The sequence below is a fragment of the Manacus candei genome, unplaced genomic scaffold, assembly GCF_025592945.1.
Source record: "Manacus candei isolate 608988 ecotype Guabito, Panama unplaced genomic scaffold, ASM2559294v1 h1tg000023l, whole genome shotgun sequence".
Lineage (NCBI taxonomy): Eukaryota > Metazoa > Chordata > Aves > Passeriformes > Pipridae > Manacus > Manacus candei.
The window spans coordinates 19,425,018-19,442,012 of NW_026138071.1; the positions used below are offsets into that span (position 1 = coordinate 19,425,018).

At 37.9% G+C, this 16,995-nt stretch overlaps 1 protein-coding gene across 3 annotated transcripts in view; it reads right to left on the bottom strand.

The window, feature by feature from the left end:
* The window catches only part of AOX1 (aldehyde oxidase 1), a 41,138-nt gene extending 26,469 nt beyond the window's left edge, over positions 1-14,669 (bottom strand). Inside the window, exons 1-14 of one of the 3 annotated variants that reach the window (XM_051787055.1) lie at positions 14,479-14,636; positions 13,477-13,534; positions 12,405-12,501; positions 10,562-10,670; positions 9,891-10,017; positions 9,475-9,536; positions 8,844-8,924; positions 7,846-7,926; positions 6,621-6,765; positions 6,358-6,450; positions 4,612-4,763; positions 4,284-4,377; positions 1,631-1,740; positions 598-782 (exon numbers count right to left, since the gene is read on the bottom strand). In XM_051787055.1, the coding sequence (XP_051643015.1) occupies positions 598-782; positions 1,631-1,740; positions 4,284-4,377; positions 4,612-4,763; positions 6,358-6,450; positions 6,621-6,765; positions 7,846-7,926; positions 8,844-8,924; positions 9,475-9,536; positions 9,891-10,017; positions 10,562-10,670; positions 12,405-12,501; positions 13,477-13,534; positions 14,479-14,538 (1,454 nt within the window). In that variant the 5' untranslated portion in view covers positions 14,539-14,636. Of the gene's footprint in view, positions 1-597; positions 783-1,630; positions 1,741-4,283; positions 4,378-4,611; positions 4,764-6,357; positions 6,451-6,620; positions 6,766-7,845; positions 7,927-8,843; positions 8,925-9,474; positions 9,537-9,890; positions 10,018-10,561; positions 10,671-12,404; positions 12,502-13,476; positions 13,535-14,243; positions 14,352-14,478 lie in introns of those variants that run through there. The other 2 variants (XM_051787054.1, XM_051787056.1) reach the window with 2 other exon arrangements.
* Between the last annotated feature and the right edge of the window lie 2,326 nt (positions 14,670-16,995).

Here is a 16,995-nt window from a genome sequence, read left to right on the forward strand (position 1 = left end):
GGTAAAAAAGGCCACTGGGACTGCATTTAGTGTTGGTTTTACGTTGCTTGAATTATTTGCAATTTTTTTCCTCTGAAACATGTAGAGGTGCTGCAAACTGGGAGGGAAAGTCAGGGACTAATTCCAGAGATTATCAGAGTCTTGTAGATGAAGAGATATTGGAAAGGTGAAGGCTTGACTTGCGCTTCTAACTTTATTGGGCACATCCGAAGTTCTCAAATTTTGTATCTTTTAGAGCCCAACTGAAGGACTCAAGAACACTGGTAAGAGGGGATTATCAAATGTATGGGATACAGTATTAATTGCCAATACTTGGGTTTAGATGCATAACTAACTGATGTTACCTCATCCACCTATCTCACAGCTCATCTCTCATCTCTCTCTGCACACTGCACCGGAGTTGCACTTCATGTGCAAACTCCAAAACATAACAATCCTGAAAAGTCATCATTAAGGCTTGGCCAGATCATTCACCTGAACATACGAGGTATCAGCCAGGCAAGTGAAATCTTTCAGTACTTTCCTGTTCCAAGGTAGTACATCCAAGGCTTAAAAGTCCATTTATTCAAAGATATAGACAAGGCAGAGAAATTTTACCTTCCAATAAGTGTGCAACAGGTTTGTTTTGCACAGACTGTTGTTGACACAGCACCTCCATAGAAAATGCTTAAATCCTTTATTATATCTGTACCTTCTTCAAAAAGTACCCTCATCCCAGCATTGGTTATTGGAAGAGCATTTTCCCGTCTTGGTGCTTGTCGAAACGCAGAGACATACTCCCCCTGAGCAAGATCAGACACAAGTAAAGTATTTACAGACAGGTAAGCATTTGAAGGTGGAACTTTTTATTGCACTATGTGAAGCAAGAGAATAAAAAATGAAGACCACAAATTCAACTTCCTGAGCATTCAAGACTATGCACTTCTTCTCAGGGCCTTTCAGTAGCTTTACCATCTTTGATTTTCTAGCAACTCATACCCAATCCTCCATCACCTACACAGTTCAGATGACCTAGATTTTTTCATGGTAGATAGCTGGAAGACAGGGACCTTGTGGAGTGGAGTTGTATTAATAACACACCAAAAATTTAGAGGTTTCAAAGTATTACCAAACTTCAGCACTCAGATGACATGACCCATGATTCTCTTATAAGATCCCATACCCACTCTTACAAACACAGTATCAGTAAAAGGCTACTATTCAGTTCAGCAACGTTTATCGAACCACCGTGCACCTTCACACTCTTATCCCATTTTAAAGAAAAATCCTCAGGAGATGACCTGAGGATGCCAGCCATATCACAGGTGAGCAGCCTGCTCTGGTGAGGACAACGGCAGCTTGTCCCAGACCCCTTTAAATAAGAGGGTCTAGACAATTGCTATTGCCCTCATCATTTTAGGGCAAAATTTTGTCTGAATACTACTCTTTATATATCATCACTGGCTACCTGCTGAGTTGTACTTTTTGGCTGAAACTGGGAGAAAGTGGAGCTGAAAGTGAATAAATGTAAAGAATTCAGAACACGAACAGTAACAGGGCTAGTTTAAAGAGAGGATTATGCTCCTTCCTGCTCTTTATTTCATAGTCTTTAACTCTGCATAAAGCAAATCAAAGGAAACTAATAACTTACCTTCCTTGAATGGGGGATATGGACAGAGACTAAGACCTCTTCTGGTGTAATGGTATTGTTACTAACTCCATGTGCAAAAATATCACTCAAAGGGATCTGTCGTTTTCTTCCTAAAAAAAAAATCCCAAAATACAGAAATTTCTATACAATTGTGCAATTAACATATATCAATGATACTTTAACTGGCAAGAAATATCTGCCACTTTCCTGAGTACCTAATCACTACAGAGCTTACATGACAAATTATCAATAATATGTTTCATAAATTCAAATTCATCTTCCATAACATTATAACACCAGATTCCTAAAAAAGTGCCCAGAGGTCAATCCCAATTCCATAATCCTCCCTTCCAGTACTGCCAATGATCCCATCCCCACTCCTGTTAATCTGTTCCAAATCTCTGCAGCTGCTGTTGTCACTATCTTTCATTCTAAAACATAAAGAATGAGGAAGAAAACTGAGCAAGAAAGAACTGCTGCAAAAGTGAAAAAATATCAGGAGGTTGATCTTTTTGTTGTTTAGGTTTTGGGTTTATTTCTTTTTTTGTTTGTTGGTTTTTTCTTTCCCCTGAGATTCTGAACATTTCTACAAGTCCAGAAATGAATAAATGCTGTTGCTTTTTCCTTTCTCTTTTTGTAGTTCATTCTGAAATTGGCTATATTTGTTATTCTATGATATATACTATTAAAGTTAAAATTTTCAGAAGGGAAGAGAACGAAATTCTGCAAGGAACCTAAGACTGTAAGAGCCCTTTGAACACTTAAACTTCATCTATGCTACATCAGGTTTGCCAGTATCACTCCACAGTTAAGCTAGCAGGCCTTTCAGAAATGCAATATTTTAACACATATAATTGATTCTAATAATTAAACAAGCTCCATTGGCTCAAGGAGCTTTGTTGGTAGGACTGGAACTGTACCAGTATCACAACTGTCAAGTAGCATTGCTGTTCTGCAAGAACACAGAGGCCTGAACATTGTACAGATGGAAATCCACGATGACTCAACAGTGTGGAACTTAACCATGGGTGTTTGGCTGATGAAGTAAAAATATACTTTTTATTCATCTTCTGTGTCTTCTGTACTTTTCACATGCTACATAAGGGGTCTAATGCAATTTTAAATAAAGGATTTCTTAGTAGTAGACACTATTTATCATGCAATAACCCTGACCTATCCCAAAACTTTCTGTAATGAGATAATCCTCTGTGTCTTTTTTAAAAGGTTCACATTTTGCAATACTCCCCTCACATTCAACAAACATGATACTTCACGATTGGCTGATTTACAGTATTATTTTCTTCATGTTCCTCATGTTATGCTTGATGATGACACTATAACCTGTTCATCCTAGAATATCATTTAGCATTAAAATTGCATTCCTCAAATATAACTGGTGTGACAGCAAATCTTCGCTAAGGGAATTTTATTTTGCTGGAGCATGAATCTGAAAAGTAACACTGTTAAGAACAGTAGCATTGGATTTCTGCCTTTGCAATTCAATCCAGAGTAGACTTGTTTACATACATGAAGATTACCGTCCAATCCCACCTGTGACCCTGCCAGGATCTCAGACGGTGCATTTTCTCTTACACTGTGATTTAAGTTAAATACTAACAACTAACAGTGCTTTTGCAATCTCCTTTTCTTGGCAATCCACTTTTCCTGTGTTTCACTGACTATCATTGGTAGAGAACGATGTTAAAAACCTGTGAAAATGCATAAAAACCTCTCCCAGCAGCCAAGTTCTGCCAGGTTAACAGAAAGAGATATCAGTCAGTTATCCTATCCATCACTCAAATAAGTAGGTACATCATTAGAATTGCTGAGTAAGAAGATAAAAACGTTTGTACTTTCACTTGTCAGAATGATATTCTGACAAGTATTATTTTTCTCAGTGACAAAACATGCAGGAAGAAGTCATGGAAATCAAACAGCAGAAGTTTTTGTGTATCTGTTCTAAGAAATTGTGTCTCAGAAACAATCCTTAAAGAGCATGTCCTTCAGGGTATTAGATGGAGAATTACATGTTCTGAAATGGCAAGATTCACTCTGTCTGGATCTAGGACAAAAAGGACATAAGCCACCTAGGAGAGCATGCAATTCCAAGCCACCAGATAGCTCGTGTTTACCAGTAATTTCATCAACTTTCCAAAGGTAGTGCACAAGAAAAGAAGCAGGAAAAGGGGAATATATACACAGAGATGGAAGGAAACCGAGGAAACAGGCATGGACAAAGGTGCTGCATGGGGGGGTTCCTGTATCAGAAGTAAGTACTTTTGAGGAATGAAAAGCCAGAATCTTCTCAGGGTCAGAGGATGATTTTAAACCAGGGCAAAGCAACAATTAAAGAAAAAAAACCTAACAGGGAGGTGAGAAGATGGTACACAGCTACTCAGATTGGAAGGTTTTATGAGTGTTTACAGTAATTCACTGCCCACAGAAGTACATGTGATCTGGTTGGTCTGAATGCTTACCCTTGACATGGGAATATTTAACATGTTCTTTGTTTGCAAATTGCTTCTCTTGCAGATCTTGTATAGGAGTGGGAAAAGGGTTCCTTAAACTCTCACCTGTTCTTATTTCCCTTCCCCCCATACAATAGGATCCTGTACCTCTGGCACTACTACAGAGACAGGCTATCTCCTCCTACCTCTTGAAGCCAGATTGAGCATGCAGTTGCTGGCTGCCAGAACAGGATTCAAGTCTGAGGTTGATTTTCTACTTATGATGTTTCCACCTAATGACTTGAAAAAAAAAAAAGAGATTTATGCCACCTTTCTCTATCACCTTCATGTTTTTATGTTAAGCAACAACATAATGTGCAGATTATATATAAGTTTATACATATTGAAAGTTCAAAAAAGAGGTATTGATAGAAAATTCACAGCAAAATCAAAACTAAAAATGCAAGTTTTACATGTGGTCAGGACATATTTGCTACAATTTTTTCAAATTATTGCAAGGAATGCACAACATACAGCAACGTTTCGTATCTGTTCTCCACCCAGAGTTCTTAATTGCTGCAAGACAGCACAGAAAACCTTTGTCTTCTCTTCAGGGAGCTCTGAGATGGCATTTGTCAAGATGTCTTTCACTAGAGAGAGGCTGCAGGCAGCTCCCAGAGTTAGCCCTGTAACCAAAAGATTATGAAAATGTAAGGTGTGCATTGCTTTATCCCCTGGGTTTTAAACTATGTAAAGACTGTAGAGCTGGGGCTGCTCATGTGGAATACAGGTAGATAAAAGGAGAGGGGTCTTTGCATATTAAAGGACTGTGACCTTTCATTTCAGGAGACTGAGGGTAAAATCTCTAGAAGTGATGAAACTGAGCTAGTAGCTCACCTCTTCTTCATCAGCTTCAAAATCCTTTCAACAGACTCTTCCTATTTTTAAACACAATTTTCATCATAATTTGATCTTGCTTTGCATAGGTACATTCTAGTTCTTCTCCTAAGGTATGGGTAGGTAACACTGGCAACAAAAAAATCAAACAGCCCTAACAACGAATATAGTATTCTTTTTCCCACTAGAAAGACATCTTGTATGCATTTATTTGAGGAGTTGTCAATTTTTTTGCAAGAATATGGGGTTTTTTTAAAAGTCAAACAGTTCCTTTCTGTTCAAAATAATTATTTATGTAATATATTCATGTTTTTAATGAACACTGGAATTCAATCAAAGTATAAATAAAAATATCTATAACTTACATTACTTTTAATCAAGCAAAGCAATATTAAATTTTGTGTATTTAAAACAAAGATTTAATCAAAACATGTTTTGCATTTAAATCTGATTAAAGAAAGGGAATACTATTTCTGGCTGGCAAACTAAACTGCATATCTATTGTTTCAAAACTAGTAAGTCTCACCTTCTCATACCTAGGTTTTTATTTATAGACTTTAAAAAAGCATTAAGCATTCTCCCAGCTTCTTTTCAATTCCCAGCTCCTTTTCAGCTAAAAAAACCCTAGTTTTTGAATAGAATTGGATGATTGAACTAAAAAAGATATTCTAAATGCAATGACAAAACTGTCAAATACAGTTTACCACTTATAAAAAAGTGGGTTCAGGCATATAGCGAGTAATTTCATTAGATATAGGATATGACTTCCCTTAAAATTTTGGCAGTAATTTATATTTAATTAATTTAGACTACTGTGGTAAATTTAAACCTATTTCTAGTTGTCATTTCTAATTTCACTAAAATTTATTTAAACACTAAAACCTAGTCTAACTAAGAAAAAACCCATGCCAATCTTAAACATATAAAATGAGGTAAAGAATTTTTTTAATCTGCAATAATCACCTGCTGTTATGATTGAGAACTAGATTACTTAATACATATTAGCTATGCCAGTTTAATCATAGCCTTTTTTCTAATATAAACAAGCATGCCATGTGCTAAGTCTCTCTGTGGTTCTGTATGGGTCTCTCTCTGCTATTCAGCAGAGCATGGTACAGAGATCACAAGGTAAATATTGCATGACTTAGCACCAGAACCAGTATTACCAGAATAATCACCTTTGCACTAAGGCCCAAGGTAATGTTGCTGGTCAGCACTGCACTGCATCATGAAGACAAATCATGCACTGGGATGGTGGCCACAGAACCAAGCATGGTTAGGACTGAGTTACAAAGCCCTTCACACCCTCAGCACTACGGAATGGAGCAGCATTCCTTACTGCAAAGAAATTTCCTATGTCTGAATAAAGTTAAGTCTACTGACCATCATCTGTGCATTTCACCACATTCAGATCTGGGATCCTTGCAGGAGCAATAAGAACTGGATGGAACACTCCTCTAAATTTCATCTCAGGTCCTGCAAGATAGGAATATACTTAGAGAAGAGCCATTTTCCATAATGACAATTCCAACTTAGTGGAGTGCGAACTTAAGGATGAAGATGTCAAAAGAATGACAAATGTAGCTCCACTCCTTCCATGCACACTGGAATTACAGCAACAGGAGCCATTCTGCTTGTATGCATACCCACACCGGTGTTCCCAACCACAAGAGGTGCTTTGGGGTGAGCAGCTTTCAGATCCAGTAATTCATCCAAGCTTACAGGAGAGATCCATGTCACTCGCTCCCCATGAAAAAGTAGAGTTCTTTTTGGTTGATTTTCAGCCATTCTCTGATGGGGAAATACAACAGATTGAAATATTTAGACATACAGACAGGTATGAGATCTAACAGACACTGGACTGGAAAGTCCAGTGTGTTCTTAAACAGTGGCAGTTCTACTTAAGCCTTTCAAATTGGACAAAAATAGGACAGAAATGTTACGCTGGCTCTTTGCATAGTGGTGAAATTCTAGACTGTGTGGGTAAAATGTCTTCAAGTAATTCCAAAAGGCTAAACAAGACTGATAATAAATAATCCCCAAGCAAAAGATGTAGGCATAGATCTTGCACTTGCTAAAACTGTTCGAAAAGTGATAAAAAATCCTAAAGGAGGTGTTTACCTCCTTAGCTGGCTAGAGTCACCAGTGACACTGGCAGGAGCATCCCTTTCTGGATTATACATGCATTTAAGTGTCTCTGGCTGTGCTACCACTGTTCATGGATCACTTGGAAATAGCCCATGAACTAGTAGTGATACAAACACACAGTCAAGAACCCCTGTCTTACAATTATGAACCTTTCTCCATAGCAGCCAGCTAGATACAGAGAGTTTGGCTTTGAATCTCTAGATTGACAATAATGTAGAGCAAACAGTTTTCATTTTTTCTAGGCAAATACTGCTGTCAATAAGGGAATCCTAACACTTTCCATTCCATCTGTTTATATCTTTGGTATACCTTAATCACTGGGGATAAACACTCCCTGATCTGGGTGGCTGAGGCTGACATTTTGACAGGAAAGACTAACAAAACTATTTAGTCACAAAATGGGGAAAAAGTGTTGTTTACCCAATGTTAAAAAGTGTTTGCAATTCATTTTGCTGCAAAGCATTTATATCTTCAGGTGCTGCACTGAAAACCCAGTTTAGGTTACTTCTTTGTATTCTCACTTAACACCTAACTGTAACTTCATTTTCCCAATGTTTTTTTTTTTGGTATGTGAATATTCAATAAGCTTACTGAAAAAAAGAGTGTAATTTTGGATTGACATTAAAATGTTTTGACATTTCTTCTGATGAATTACTGCTAAGCAGGACTTAAGAATTAATTCTGAATGGAGGTAAAGAGTAGTCTACAAGCAGCAGAAGTTACCATTAGTTCTGGAGGAAATATAAGCTCCTGGGTGGGATCTATGGGCTGGAATTCATCTGTTGAAAACAGGCTGGTGGAAACCTTACAAAGAAAGAAGACAAGCAAAGACCAAAAATTTTCTCTCATCATTAATTTCATACAACAACAAAACCAACCAAAACCAAACCATGAGGCACTGACTGTAAATCACTAGAAAACTAGTAATTCCATTATTATTCAGATTTGTTGTTATATTCCCACGCATCATTTGGAGCTGTTGAGATGAAGGAAGTGTTCATAACAGTTTCTTAGATTTTACTACTAACACAAATGACAGTGCAGAGGTAAGCAACTGAAGGACTAAATACAGGCTTCCAGTAGCCCTACTATAAGAAACTAGTTTCATGCCAGTCTAAAGGACTCACAACTGAAAGAAGTAGATCAGATATTATTGAAAGAAAATTGAGAAAAAAGTGAAATATTTGTATGGAAAAGAGATTTCACATAAAATCACAATCTGGTTTTCTAGAGTATATCAGCTCTTCAAACTCAAGTCAGCAGTCAGATTCCTAAGAGATCAGTGCTTACACTCAGACCATCACTGATCATTGATTTAAGAAAATTTCATATATGCCCTGATTTCTTGCATAATGTAATACTCACTCTGTGTGAGTAGAGCTCAGACTATTAATAGGAAGTACTGAACCCGAAACGCTGCTCAAGTCTCAGCTCTGGAGATCCAAACTACCTTACACCAATTATCTGGTATGTCATTGCCTCCACATAAAAAACACATACATACGAAATACTCCAAGTGTATGCACAAAATACATACGTACAAATACTCAAAAGTTTTTGTGAGTCATAATAAAATCTCTCATTTATCAAATAATATTATGTAAGGTGGTGGACAAAAATGGCAGAATATACTACATTTACTTTAATTACAAGAAAAAAAAGCTATGCAATGTTCTAAGTTTTATATTTAAATGGGATAGGTGAAATACTTAAAACCTTACCTTCTCTTCCTTGTCAAACAAATCTTCTTCCTGATCCAAGCAACATTTTCCATTTGCTTTCATTTGACAACAAACAGATTCCTAAAATAGGAATATCCCATTAGTGAAATATTGCCTAGAATGGCAATGAGTTAAAGCTGATAAGAGTGACTCTATATTTCAATAAAGTTCTAGATGAAGCTTAATACCAAGCCAAATTAGAAGGATTATGTGTTAAAGAAGTGATATTAAAAAATAATTTAAAATCATCAGATATTGAAGTCCTTAATACAAAATAATTCATACTATGTGAAATGCAGTTATTTCGTGAGAGCACATGTAGATAGTCCGTATTATTTCCTTTACAAAATGTTCACTCCCATGTCTTTCTCTGTAGGTTTATGACATGTTGCATTACATGACAAATTACTAAGAATGTGGATCCAAATTCTGCTTTTATTCATGCCAGTACTAACCCACAGTAAACCCTGTACATTTGTGTTAATCAATATTAATCACGGGTTAGGCCACCCACTCAGACCTACATCTCTTAACAGAGAAAAGCGATGATCTTAAGGAAAATCTTGATGGTTTGTATACACATATACATTAATGGGCCCAATCTAGTAATCCTATCATTGCTACTTCTTACCTTACAGAAGGTTTTACAGGCATCTAGGATTGGCCTATATCCAGTACAGCGGCACAAGTTCCCTGAAAAAAGAAAATCAGTCAGAAAAAGCTTTTCTCTAAAGCATGTGGCTTCATAATATCGGGTCTTTATATGAACCTTTTTATAAAGCACTTCAAAAGACACATATGGGGATGTTTTGAACTCCTGTCTCTGAAACAGTCTACAACTTCGTGCTTCATTTTCCAGGAGAAAAGAATAACAGGGAATACAAGGACTGCATCCAGCAGCAACTCTGCTGAGAAGCACAATTTGTACAGAGTACATCTATCCATGCATGCATATGTACTCACACAGGCAGATACTCACATACACAGAGTATCTGAAAAAAAATCCTTCAGAGAAACACCTGCACACTGAAAAGTGGCAATATTTACCAGCCAGAGCTGCAATCATCTGCTCTGAAGTTGGTTCTGGGTGGTTTCTTAGCAAAGTGTATATGGACATCACCATTCCAGGCGTGCAGAAACCACACTGGGAGCCATGGCACTTGGCAAGTCTTTCCTGAAATGAAATATCACAAACAGCACTCCTTCCAGCATTCATCTCCACTCCAATGAATTCTCTCTTAAATGGGAGATGCCATGGCAAATCTTGTCTTCACATTAAATCAGACTTTTTAAGTAAAACACTTAAAGCAATATCAAATAAGAGCAATTATTTTGGGTGTGATGCCCAGGCACATCTTACTAAGGAAGCTAACTAACTTTCAGTGGACTTCTGTCTTTTTTGCATTTATACTAAAACAGCAGCTAAAGGGGCATTGTCCAAGATGTGCAATTAGCCCAAACAGAGCACAAGTCTGATCCATTCCAACAATCCTTATATACCAACTACTTGATCACACTGTCAGTACTAAAGCAAGGTCTACCATATATCATAAGCCTTGATCCATCAACCATCAGAAACCCATGTTGTCCTCTATTACCATTTAGCAGGAAAATAACCATGATATGAAATTCCCATGCCCTAAAAGCACTGCCACTAAAGCCAGTCCACACAAAAAAGAAATCAGCAATCCTCTTACACAGTGATACTCTACTCTCACCTGAACCGGATGAATCCTCGTTTTTGTACTTCCAACACCTTCCACTGTAGTCACTGCTGCACCATACAAGGAGCAAATGGGAAGCAAACATGCATTGGCTGAATAGTGTCTTCGGAACATAAAGGAGAATCAAGAACATGAATGTTATTTTATTATAATAAATGTGTGAAAATTATTTTTCAGTCAGTCAAAATTTCATCACTTGGAATGGGAAGGGATCACTTGCTACCTGTGTCTCATGTCCTCAGTATTAAAAAACATATCTATGAGGACAGTTCCATAGAATTTAAATCTTCCTCAATCCTTCAGTCTTTTCTAATTGCCCTCTTGTTTCCCCTGCCCACAAGCAACCTGTCAACTGTATCTTGGAGGAGGAAGATGGGGAAGAGAGGATTGGTGTAGTCATTTGAAGGAAGTAAAGCATTACTGCTGCAAATTTATAATCAAATTTCTCATCCAAAGGAAATTATGATGTAAAATAAATATCATACTAAATAGCAACAACATGCCAAAATGAAAATTCTTCAAAGCTTTTAATCATTAAAATAAAATTCTTTGTTTTTCTAATACAGCTGAAGTGTTTCTTTTCAAGAGTCATTCTGACTCTTTTAATCTCAACACTTTTGGTAATTTAGAACTTTTTTATTTGCATTGCATTCTAATGTAATGCAGCTGTTTAAAAGAACAATTGGAACATTTTCCCCCTCACCTAATAAACAGTTCAGTTGACAATGACCTGTAACAATTTAACAATTTGATTGGAGTTTTCTCAATTTAAAAGTAATTTATTCCATTTTTAGCTTAATTAAACTTGGGTTCTGGGTTTTAAAGTCCTTCTTTTTGTGAGTGTGATATAAGGGAGAAAGTTCAGTACTGAAGGGCTGATAAGACTCAAACTTCTGCCAGCCATATCTTCCTACCAGTCATATGACAACTAGTGCGCTGGTTTGTGCTGGGACAGAGTTCATTTTCTTCAAAGTAGTCAGCACGAAGCTGTGTTTTTGATTTGTGCTGATTTGTTTTTGATTAGTGCTGATAACACAGGGATGTTTAGTTACTGCTGAGCAGGGCTTTCACTGAGTCAGAGTCTTTTCTGCCCCTCACTCTGCCCCACCAGCGAGGGGGCTGAAGGGCACAAAAAGTTGGGCGGCACACAGCCAGGACAGCTGTGTCAAACTGACCAAAGGGATATTCCATACCATAGGGCCTCATGCTCAGCATACAGAGCTGGGGGAAGGGGGGGATGTTTGGAGCGATGGTGTTTGTCTTGTCAAGTAACTGCTACATGTGATAGAGCCCTGCTGTCCTGCAGATGGCTGGACACCTGCCTGCTGATGGGCAGTTGTGAGTGAATTACTTACTTTGTTTTGCTTGTATGAGCGGCTTTTGTTTTATCTATTAAACTGTCTTCATCTCAACCCATGAGTTTTCTCACGTTCACCTTTCTGATTGTCCCCCCCATCCTGCCAGGGGGAATGAGTGTGTGGCTTTGTGGTGCTCAGATATCAGCTGGAGCTAAACCATGATACAGAGCTGCAGGTAGGAGCCACATTCCAATGGCCAATACAAAGGTCTTAAATTAATGCCTCCCAAAACCGTCTTGCAGGAGCTGTCAGAATTTACAAGCCAATCCAGCATTTGAGTATGATACTTCAGCAAATTTACAATATACCTGAATCAATAGTATTTTTACAGCATTCTCTTGAATTACACTGACCCTTACTTTAGATTTTTTTTACTATTAAGTACATATTTTACAAGTCTTTTTACAGTTTCATATCTGGAAATAGTAGCTACAATCATAAAATTCTGTGTAGTTTTCAACATTTTCTGTTAAGGATACCGTATCTTCTTTGAAGTTGGCTCATAAGTTGATATCATCACTGTGCAGGCACCACATCCACCTCCTCCACAGCCATACTTAGTTCCTGTAAGACGGACTGAAAATGCTCTTATTAGGGAAAAACAATTATCTGGTTCCATTCTGGTCTTTATGCTGCTCAAAGACTTGGGGTCACCTTTTTTCCTAAACCTCTAAGGAACTTAAAATTAGTTTGGTAACATAGCACATGCATCAGACTCCTTTCTATGTTGCATTGAAATTTTGAATGAAAATAAGATTGAAGTTAAGGAATGATGTGACCAAAATCCTGTCCTCAAGAAAACAGAAAACTTGATTTGGACTTATTTTGGAAGAGGAGTAAGTTGGGACAGAAAAAGGAAGTGAAAAATAGTTTTCCAAGTGAAAATATGAGAGGAAGTAACATGTAATGGGCAAACCAGCTATATACCTGAAATATAGCTGGACCACTGAAAATCCATATCCCAGTTTTTCCCAGAAAGCCCATTTATAGTAAGGATATTAACCTTGCATCTCATTTGAAAGATCACACTTCTGAGAGAAGTGCTCATTTCTGTGAATCTGGAACAGTGGCCAATGTGAAACTGTGAATCAACAAACAGATAATTTAATATTCCAAAGCCACCAAAAAGGAAGATGCCTTTCTCCCCCTCAAAATCCCATCAGACTCAGGGTCTCATCACAATGTCTGTCTTTTCCTAGGAGAGAGACTATCACAAAACTTGGAGACTTCTATTCTGTCAAGCTTTATGTATACTGCTCACAAGGTTTTTAGGCTTCTTTACGAGGGGAGAGGAGGAACACAGATAAACACATACCCATCATGCCTGATGGCATAATTTTGTGTGTTTAGGAAACTAGGCTAGAAGTACAGTAGCTCAAATGAACAGTATTTGGATTAAGAAAGAGACATTATTTAATATGGTTGGTTTATCTTAGGGGAATCACAACTACTTTAACCTGGTAATTAAACCTTGAATTAAAATTTATGAGAATTTTGCTGGAATAAGGCTTTCACATGAGTGACTTTAGGGAACAGACAAGAAAAGGATACGCCTCTTTCGCAGATAAGACAGTAGCATTTCTTCAGGATCAGCATTTTTCTCTATTATCTGCAGTAAGAAATTAAAAACAAGGTTTGAATAAGAAACCAAGGCTTTTCAAAATGCAGTGCACAGACTACATTCCCACAAAGCCAGAATAGAATCATTCTCTGGTTCCCTCTCATAGAACTAAACTAATTGCCAAACACCGCAGGAGAGTTTGGGCTGCTTCTGGAAATTCCTTCTCAGGCAGACAGGTTTCCAGAAAAGAAGTGTCAGGGCATCTTGCAACTACTAAAAATAACTGTTGCTCAGTGAAAGGCTACATTGAGGGAACTGACCTTTGGCCACAGTAGAAATAAAAGTGCATCAGAACTTTGCTACAATAGCGACAGCATAAAGAACTAATAATTTGCAGATTTTAGAGTCTCCCTGGCACTTCAACGCACTGCAATGATCTTTTAAGGCTGTCAGCAGCAACAATTTCTTTTCTAGCTTTATTTGTAAGAACTTTTACTTGCTGTAATCATCTGACAACAGAGCAACAGGAACATCTGCATTCTTGATCAAGTAAAGCATTTCTTATTCTGTTGCTTAGAATCAGCTAATCCCTTATAGTTGTTTTGGATCAACAACCAGTCCTTGTAATATTATCTTTATGGTCAACAGTCCATGTTTTGGCACCAGAGTCTTGTTGACTTTCAGTTGTGCCTCTGAAAATCTGATACCATCAAAGATGAGAAACCAGACATATAAATGAAAAAAATAGACTGCTTACCAGCCAAAATTGATAACCAGCTGAAAGTGTTTCACTCTGACGCGTTTTTTTCCCCCAAACACAGGAGAAGTAGCCAAAATGGGATGAAACCATGGCTATTCTGGAGGCTCGTGTGATGATTCAGTTATACTCCCATGAAGAAGTCTGAGGAAGCCAAATCTGTGCCCACACCCTTCAAGGTTCCTTCTGGTACTGCAGCCCCTCTTTCTCCACGCTCTTTCCGGGCAATACTTACCTTCCTCCCATTCACATAGAACACGAGCTCCTCAGCCGCCGCTTCCCCTTGCGGAGCCATCGTGCCCGGTCCCGGAACCAGCGGAGCCCGGGCAGCCGGAGCGGCCTCGGCAGCGGGGCGGGGCAGCGGGGCGGGCAGCGAGAGCAGGGCCGCTCGGAGGGCAACACTGACGCTGTGAAACGTTGGGAGGCTCTTATAAAACAATCTCCTAGGCTAGTTTTACATTGTGATAAAGTCCAGCAACGTAGTGATCATGAGCCCAATGGAATTCTGGGTTATATATGCATTCATAAAGTAATTGTCAGTAACTTCCAGGTATCAAAACTATTTTTAAGGGCTACTCGTGCAGGCAAGGGTTTATAGAAACATAAATATTTTCCTCTTTCTGTATAATCTAAATATATAGAATTAATTGCCTACAAAATTTAAACCAAAATTTTTTATAGCTGGCAAACTAAAATATTAGATGAAAAAAAATCAGATTAAATAAGCATGAGAAAAAAGCAACTTTGAAGCTATAAAGAGAAGTTCAAATTACCTTATCCTCAGCAAAATTATCTTAATCCCTGCTGATGGCTACAGATTGATTTTTATCTCGAAAATCATGAGCTATTTATACATCTTTTGCCTGGAAAGAGCTTCTAATATATGAAATGATCTGGTAAAACAAGCACATTTAGTGAAGATGCAAAGGCAATGTAACATTCTTCATGCTGCATTTATGTGATCATTTTGGGGAACAATTAAAAGAAATACATCCTGGAAAACAACAAAGTGAATTTTCTCTGTGTTCTGTTATAGAACATTAATTTGAACAGCAAGAAGAGTAAGAATGGAGAAAGCAAGGGAAGAAGGGCAGTAGCAACAATAATATGATTTTAGAGTTACTTAAACTGACTTCTGGGCATCTTCAGGCCATTTTCTTTATCCTTTTTTTACTTTGAAAGATACCTATACTAAAAGAAATGGAAGAAATGAGGGCATAAAGACCTAGGCCTTATACTTTAATTGAAAATTACATGCTTATATTTGGAACACCCTAGCAGCGTAGCTGGTAACACCTGATGCTGTGTGGAACAACAGGACTATCACTGAAAAAATAATTAAGACCATCTCCTAAAATATTATTTATTTTCTGGGAAGATGAAGCATGTGCTTCTGTTTCTAGCTTTCAAACTGCAGGCAATAGAGAGCAACAACTGTTTAAAAAACCACTGTGTTTTGCTGCTGTAGTGCCAGCACTGGGAACACAAGCTGTAAAAAGCACTTCTTTGAGATCTCTAATGACACAGCCAGTGATGCTGACAAATAATGGAAGCCAGTAAGAACATTTCAATTAAAAAGAAAACAAATTAATTACAAACTTGGTAAAAAAAAAAAGACAAGGAAAAAATGCATAAAAATTTCTATGGGTAATTCTTTTTAAAATAACATTGGATCAGGATAGAATCTATCTTCCCAACCATTTCTGCAGCTCTTCATAAGGGTCTTGCTAGTGTGGTGACATACACACCATGCTTCAGAAAGAAAAAGTCTATTTGCTTAAACTTTTCAGATTAATTTTAACAGCTCTGTTTTGCCATGCAGATCACATTGCCTGGATAACAAGGCAAGTTTTTTATTGGAAAAATTTTCATACTGATTGAATACTCTTTTTTCCTGTGAGGTTCTGTGTGAAAACATCTTGCTGTCCTTATTGCTGTGCATTTGCGATCTTTGCATGGTCTCTGGAACTGGTGACCACAGCTAGACAAGCTCTCTGTTTAGGGGATAAAGGTCCTTACCTCCTAGTCCTGCATTTAACTCCAAATTCATACCTGGAATGTCCTACAGGATCTTGGGAAGCTGCCTTGGGGCTACAGACTATAATAAAAAAACCACATCAGAAAACAGTTGTGGTATTACTGAAGTATTTGTAAATAATACTTTTGTGCCTCGGTGTTTATGGTGATAGCTCCTATATGTAGAACAGACATACTTGAAAACTACATCCAGGAATATATTTTGATATTCATGACTCACTTTTCTGTCAAAATATGCAGCTGAAATTCTGGAGAATTTCTTCTCACAGGAGAAGGATGTAGGTTGCTCTTGTTGAACTTCTCGAGGTTCCTCTTGGCTCATTTCTCCAGCCTGTCCAGATCCCTCTGGACAGAACCATCCAGTATTTCAGCCACTCCGTCCGGTTTTGTATCAACTGCAAATTTGCATAGGGTGCACTCTGCCTTGTCGTACAGGTTGTTAATAAAGGTGTTAAACAGTGCTGGCCCCACCATAAAACCCTAAGGAGCATTAGTGTTTTGCCTCCAGCTGGACCATGTGCCACTAATCATAACCCCTCTGGGTTTTCAACCCCCCTCACTGTGCACTTAACACATCCTTTCTCAGCTTGTTTGTGGAATGTTATCAGATATAATGTCAAAAGCCTTACTAAAGCTGAGACAAACAACATCTACTGCTCTACCTCACCCACCAAGCTAGCTGGAGAAGACCATCAGGTTAATAAAGCCTCATTTC